This window comes from Pseudochaenichthys georgianus, chromosome 7 (assembly GCF_902827115.2).
Source record: "Pseudochaenichthys georgianus chromosome 7, fPseGeo1.2, whole genome shotgun sequence".
Classification (NCBI taxonomy): domain Eukaryota; kingdom Metazoa; phylum Chordata; class Actinopteri; order Perciformes; family Channichthyidae; genus Pseudochaenichthys; species Pseudochaenichthys georgianus.
In genome coordinates this window covers 41,341,253-41,348,954 of record NC_047509.1, presented here as the reverse complement: position 1 = coordinate 41,348,954, position 7,702 = coordinate 41,341,253, and the positions used below count along the sequence as shown (strand labels likewise).

At 44.0% G+C, this 7,702-nt stretch overlaps 1 protein-coding gene across 1 annotated transcript in view; it reads left to right on the top strand.

The window, feature by feature from the left end:
- vps13d (vacuolar protein sorting 13 homolog D) overlaps window positions 1–7,702 on the top strand; it is an 87,664-nt gene extending 79,962 nt beyond the window's left edge. The window contains exons 66-68 of the mRNA XM_071203590.1: window positions 5,220–5,351; window positions 5,434–5,674; window positions 6,880–7,702. Of these exons, the coding sequence (XP_071059691.1) occupies window positions 5,220–5,351; window positions 5,434–5,674; window positions 6,880–7,011 (505 nt within the window). The 3' untranslated portion in view covers window positions 7,012–7,702. The remainder of the gene's footprint in view (window positions 1–5,219; window positions 5,352–5,433; window positions 5,675–6,879) is intronic.

Sequence of the window (7,702 nt, the reverse complement as noted above, 5' to 3'; positions counted from 1 at the left end):
CACACATCAATCACATCATATCACACCATCAATCACATCATATCACACCATCAATCACATCATATCACACCATCAATCACATCATATCACACCATCAATCACATCACATCAATCACATCATAATATATATTTCCTTATCTGTGTTAGCTTCTCGAGCCATATACACACATACTGTATTCAGTAAGTGTTATTTAAAATGTATATTTGTTGTGTTGCTGTGTGTTGCAGGGTTTCTCACACATAGACTATACTTGGGCGGGCTGCCCAGATATACTAACGGCCGCCCAAGTATATTTCGCGGCCTATTTTATTTAGGTTTTTTCTTTTCTTTTTTTATTCGTCTGCGTCCACGACGATCTGCGATCGATTAATTTGTGGACAATGATCCCTCGCTCTACGCCTCCTGTACCCAGTCCCGGACTGGCCATCGGGAGGACTGGGGGGTTTCCCGATGGCCTGGCCTGTTAAGTGGCCTGCCTCACACAGGGGGACTGGCTGTCTACATGATGTGGTCTGCCTCACAGGGTGACTGGCTGTCTACATGATGTGGTCTGCCTCACAGGGTGACTGGCTGTCTACATGATGTGGTCTGCCTCACACAGGGTGACTGGCTGTCTACATGATGTGGTCTGCCTCACACAGGGTGACTGGCTGTCTACATGATGTGGTCCGCATGTGTATTTTTTGTCCTCGGCCGCCCCGTAGTTTCAGAGCGCATCGAGTTTAAAATACCATCTACAAGCTGATGCTGACAGCCCCGCTCCTGCCGCCCGCTTGCAGCAGACCACACTTCCACGCTCACCGGCAGGCACCGACTGGCCATCGGGAGGACCGGGAGGGTGTGTGTATGTGTGGCCCGAGCAAGCGAGAGAGAGACCTTACGTGCATTGTTGTTGTTAGCATCTGGTGCTAGCTAGCTGAGCTAACGGATATAAGGAGCTGTTTAAATGAAAACAGAGGAGCACTCTATCCACACAACTGCACCGAGCACTTGACTTTATGCAGGAAGCCAGACAGCGGGACATTGTACGAGAAGTCAGCACACTCAGCACGGATAGTGCAACATGATTGCAGCGTCCAGGCAGCTCCCGTTCGAGCATATGCCTTCAGTTGCACATAGCTCCAACGAACGTGTGCACACACACACACACACACACACACACACACACACACACACACACACACACACACACACACACACACACACACACACACACACACACACATTATTGTATGAGAGATTCCAGGTTGAATTGAGGCGAATATTTGTAATGTTCAGAGGTTGTTGTGTTTAATATTCATGAGAATATTTGTAATTGTTCAAATGATAATAAACATTAGCATAAAGCATATTTGTCCACTCATATGTTGATAAGAGTATTCAAAACTTTAAAAATATTCTTCTAAGGTACATTTAGAACAGATAAAAAATGTGCGATTAATTTGCGATTAACTATGGATGATTAAATATTTTAATCGACTGACAGCCCTAATATATATATATATATACATACAGATGTAGCGCTTCGTTTCAGACGCCTACCCGTGCGGGTCCGTGATCGGCACGGGGTGGGCCCCTGCTGAAAAGGAAAACCCCCCGCAGGACTTGAAACGCCCCCTTGATAAATACATTTAATTATAATGAAACCAGCTGCAATGGATCATGGATCCACCAGGGGGAGCCGTGAAAAGCTGCCACACTGGAACTCATGTGAAATAAACAGCTGATCTACAGGTATCTGATATAGCGGATATTTGTTAAGATATATATGGCACGGATAGGATCATATTCTGTGCTAAATAAAAGACATGTAATCATTTACTAAACATCACCATGTTTTTATTTAACAAAATAATGTTTAATTCACGTTGGCGTAAGTACAAAACCATCGCTATGTTTTTAGATCAGGAAATGCATCCAGACTCAAACAAACGATTTTCAATCATCATCCTCACAATCATTTAATGTATCATATGTTCGCGAGTTGAAATCAATGCACTACATTTAATCCACGTGAGTTTACAACAACAAAAATAATCGCTTTGTTTTTATATCACATCCGACCGGAGGAAAATGCAGCGGCTCTCACTGCCGATCACCCTAATCCCACGGGCAAACAATAATATGTACAGTGTTAATAGTTTACTGTATTATTAGTGTCTACTATTACTGGGGATTTTGGAATGGTAGGCCTACTGGATTTTGATTTATTGTATCGGCTTCATATCGCAATATATTTCCAAAGTCTGAAATGCAAAAATGTCCCACATTAGGGCGTGTATCTACGGACCATTTGTTTTTCTTTATTAAAAAAGTAAACGGAAGAGCGTCTGAGAGGCGTTTTTGCCCTTTTGCTTTTTACCTTACTAAATGGTCTAATGGTCAGTGGAGTGAGGGGGGGGGCCCGCGAAACTCGCGGAAGTGATTTCAAAACAAAAAGCACTCGTTTGCGGAACAAAGAAAACGGCCAAGACACACATTGAGTCCAGAAAATGAATGTTATTAAGGGCTGTAAATATAATAAGCCTGTGTCTAAAACAGGCTTATTATATTTACAGCCCTTAAGATACACTTTTGTGTTTAACAGCTGACCACCATGACATGCTTTGTTTTAGTAGATTTCGCATGAGAGCAAAATGTATAAATATGAGCATTAAATTATATGAATATGAGAACAAAATGCATGAATGTGTGAGTGACAATATATGAATGTGTGCATTGAAATATGATAATATGAGAGCAAAATGTATGAATGTGTGAGTGTAAATATATACGTGTGTAAGAGTGAAAATATGCTGCATTTTGAATGTCCGATAGTCCACCATTTCCACCGGAAATATCAAACATTTAATAAAAGTGAAAAACAATGAACAAGACTTAACGTATTCATCATAATTAATTATATTTATTTCGTTTGGCTGTAGGATTTTTGACTTTGTTTAAAGCAGGGATCTTCTACTATATGAACATTTTGGACCCAAAATCACAAAAAAAACGTAAAAACACATTTTAAAAATGATATTTTGTTTCATATAGGTAACACAAACATACACAACGAAACCATTTAAAAGCTGGAAATATATACATGGGATGTCACTATGATAATGTGAAAGTTTGATTGGGGTAGCATGGGATTTCATTCTGATAAGGCAAAAGTGTTATTATAAATATAGTACAAATATATATATACACATTATGTACAAAAATCTGTTTTTTCGGTCTTTATCTGTGCCACGCTTCAAAGCGGTTTCTGTCAACTACGACAAGAAACTCCAACTGCTCCATGTCAAAAAACAAGCTTAAAGCTTGACTCATGTTCAGAGTTCTCTTCATCATAGTTGAGTCTTCAAAACTCTAAATCTATCTAACTATATCTAAATTCTCAATGTTTGTCTGTCACTTTACTTCAATCGCAGTCTCCCGCAGCCTCTCTTCGTATATCTTCGTCTCTCTCCATTTCCCGCCGTCTCTCTTCGGTTCCCGTCGTCCCTCTTCGTCTCTTTTCGTCTCGTTTCGTATCACTCCGTTTACCTGATTACCTCACCCCCTCCTGGTAAATACATCCTGTTGAGCAGAATCTACAGTTTCCAGTATTTTCCGTTTCGTAAAATGATCAAATACGGCGAAGATATTCAAATATGTGCTTCCATTATTCATACTTTTGAAATGTATTAACTTTATATCATCGTATCTCCGTGTTTACTGGGTCTTTTTGCATGAAACGAAGACTGGGATATAGTTTCAAGCCAGTACTTTCGACAGAAAAACACGGCAATGTTGTCCGGACTGTTGTTTTTATGCGGCACCGGCTTGAACAGGTCATGTGATCTGATCACGCCGGCGTGACGGTCGACTCCAAAGGGTTAATATTAAATACATTTTTTTACAACTTGTATTTAGAAATACTCTGTTGTAATTATTGATGCATACATGTGTTCATCCATTAAATGTGGCATCTGCTATAATGGGGTTAATGTATGATATTACTTAATAATACAATACATTATAATATATGATATGATAATTACATTTTAGTTTTATTCATTTCTTATTTCATAGTTTCTCATTATTATTATTTGTATCGCACATCTTATTTTTGATTTTATTAATCTGTGTGAATCTGTGCTGTCCTGTTTTTCACTCTCACCCTGTTGCTGTTTGAACTACTGAATTTCCCCATGGGATTAATAAAGGTCCATCTTATCTTATCTTAATGTATAAGTTGATTTACTTCAATCTACTGTACTGTGTAAAAACACCCCAACAATATTACAAGACATATACTGCATAAAGCAAACTATATACTTTATTTGATCTAAAATATTGATGTTTCTACAACACCCAGTTGTCTTTGTGAATGAAGCGCCATCTCATGGTTAAATCCTGTAGTTGAACAAATGGGGAAATTGGGCAACGCCCTCTAGCAATTTGGCAACACCCCCAGCCACTGGCATCCGCTGGGCTTTTGACTGGGACACACCCATGTGAGTCTGATCTGGGGTGCTGTGTGTGTGTGTGTGTGTGTGTGTGTGTGTGTGTGTGTGTGTGTGTGTGTGTGTGTGTGTGTGTGTGTGTGTGTGTGTGTGTGTGTGTGTGTGTGTGTGTGTGTGTGTGTGTGTGTGTGTGTGTGTGTGTGTGTGTGTGTGTGTGTGTGTGTGTGTGTGTGTGTGTGTGTGTGTGTGTGTGTGTGTGTGTGTGTGTGTGTGTGTGTGTGTGTGTGTGTGTGTGTGTGTGTGTGTGTGTGTGTGTGTGTGTGTGTGTGTGTGTGTGTGTGTGTGTGTGTAGCCTGTTATTGTCTCATTATACCGCACTGTGAATGAATTAAAAGTAAATATATAAGTGGTCATGAACACATCTGTCCATCAGACAGAGGCTGCTGTGCCTCCTGCCATCATTGATGGACGTCTCTTTAAAATGACCGCTCAGAGGAGAGGAGTTCTCATTTCTCTAACCGCCTGCTGCTTCCCCTCCTCTCTCCTCGGTTCCCCTCCTCTCTCCTCGGCTCCTCGGCTCGCATCTCCTGTGGGCGGTACTAAGTCTCGAGGATAGGAGTCGAGGAGGGGAGTTAGATAAATGAGAAAGGGACACTGTTGTGTTGCAGGCTGTGTGTTGGTCAGCTGTGTGTTGTGTTGGTCAGCTGTGTGTTGTGTTGATCAGCTGTGTGTTGTTGTGTTGATCAGCTGTGTGTTGTGTTGATCAGCTGTGTTTTGTGTTGCAGGCTGGGGGTACAGCGGGTCAGGAAGCCGCGCTGCTGTAAGGGCCCCCAGGGTCTGCTCCCCCGACACTCTGCCACTCAGGCAGAGGGGCAGGAGCAGCTGTTCCGCCTGACGGATAACATCCACTCTGAGTTGTGAGTCTCCTGTCATTGTGTGTGTCTTCCCCTTGCTGACCTGCTGTTCATCACACTGACTGTTCACTGCCCCCCCCCCCAGCTTCATCGCTGTGGAGCCCATCGACAGCTACTGCGTCCTCATCTCCTCTAAGGTGGTGTACTTCCTGCGGCCAGGGGAGTACGTGGACCGGGAGGCCATCTTCCTGGAGGTGAAGTATGACGACCTGTACCACTGCCTGGTCTCTAAGGATCATGGGAAGGTGTATGTGCAGCTGACCAAGAAGGCAGAGAGCACCAGCAGCGGGGTGGCCATCCCAGGCCCCTCCCACCAGAAACCTATGGTGAGCTGAAGTCTAGGGGTTCATATACTTTTCAAACCTGCACTGTCAATGTTTGTATGATGTTTTTAATCTGTGCTATCAGTTAAAACAGATTGTGTTTGTTGAGTGAAGATCAGACTATAATGTAAGACTTTTATACATCAATTCCGGTTTTCCAAAGGGTTCACTTGATGCCAAAGACACTGAACAGTTGAGCCCAGTCAAACCTCCAGACGACAGTAACATAAGATAAGATATACTTTATTGATCCCAGTGGGGAAAGTGTTTTTGTTGCAGCAGTATGTAAAACAAAAGTATTGCACATCAATAGAAATTTTCAAAAAAAGTGTACTTGTACACAGCGTCAGTGTGCCAGTGCACTCCCTGGTACTTGTAGTCCTCCATAGAAGCCAAATCCTCTCCCAGAATGCACAGGGGCAGAGGAGACGTCCTCTTCCTCCTGAAATCAATGACCATCTCTCTGGTCTTGGCCACATTCAGAAGCAGATGATTTCCTCCAGTCCACTCCACAAATCACCCACCATGCTCTGTACTCCTCCTCCTCCTCCTCCTCCTCCTCCTCCTCCTCCTCCCGTCCAGCCCTTATGGACCACTGCAGAGTCATCCGAACATCTCTGCAGGTGGCATGACTCTGAGTTGTATTGAAAGTCTGAGGTGTATAAGGTGAACAGGAAAGGACCCAGCACAGTGCCCTGTGGGGCTCCTGTACCACCACATCAGACAGCACAGTGCCCAGCCGGGCGCACTGTGGTCTGTCCGTGAGGGAGTTGGTAACCCAGGAGAGGGTGCGAGTGAGCACGCTGCAGCAGGTAGATCACAGCATCGTCCCCCCAGGTGAGGCTGGCAGGCAGACTAGAGAGGGTCTAGGAATGATCTCACCTGCAGTCTGAGGTGGGCCAAGTCTCTCCAGCACCTTCATCACATGAGACGTGAGAGCTGCTGGGTGATAGTCATTGATCCCAGAAGCACGCAGGACGTCTTCCACAGCCCCGTTGACTCCTCCAGCATGTATTGGCTTTAGACTGCTTAAGAGGGAAAAGACTGCATCTCTGAACCCTCTCTTCACATGAAGACCATTGTCTGTGAGCTCCTGATAAGTGATGATGCTTACCAGGTGTATGTTTTCACTTCACTGTACACCCTAAACACCTTGTATTCTCATCCTCACTGCGCTGATAGTAACCCTGTAACGATGCTCTCCACAGGTCCATGTGAAGAGCGAGAGTCTGGCCATCAAAATCTCTCAGGAAATCAACTATGCCAAGAGTCTGTACTACGAGCAGCAGCTGATGCTTCCTGCCAGCGAGAACGAGGACTGCTTGCTGCTCGAGTCCTGATCACATCACTGTCTTACAAGCATTGGTGACTTTTCTTAAATCCTGAGACCGTCACGGCTTTTATTGATTTTTGTAGTGTTTTAAAGGGTTTGACAAACTGCAGCGAAGGGAACAGTCCGACACGTGCCCTGATGTCTGGCACATGACATCACAACATATGCAAGCCGCTGTCCATGTGATGAAGACACACTGGCTCCATGTTTATATGTTCTACGTGTTTGTGTATAGACAGAATGTAAATATAGCTACAAACCAATATACTGTAGTAATTATGAAGTGTGGAGTATAACAGATCAAGCTGATGTAAAATATACAAACAAACTGCCTTTCCCTCTATTTTGTTTATAAGTGACCATTAGTTGGGGGAGGGGGGGTAATAGCACTGACACAGGGCGTGAGGGGACCTGCAGCCCCCCCCCCGCCTCACACACTGAAGCTGCCCGTCTCTGCCTTTTACAATCACACACCTCCAGGTCGGACATGTGTTTTATTTGAAACCTTTTTTAACAAGAAGCTTCCGTCTGCAGAGTTCTGCTGCACGGCACGGAGCGCCCCCTCCCGAGCGGTGGTCTTCGGGTTGAGTGTGTCGTCAGAGATATTCCTAACATGTGTGTTCGAGAAGAGGAGTGCACATGTGCTCTCTACAATAACGTCCATGTGGACACACTTCAAATAAAGCCCCAAGACAGCA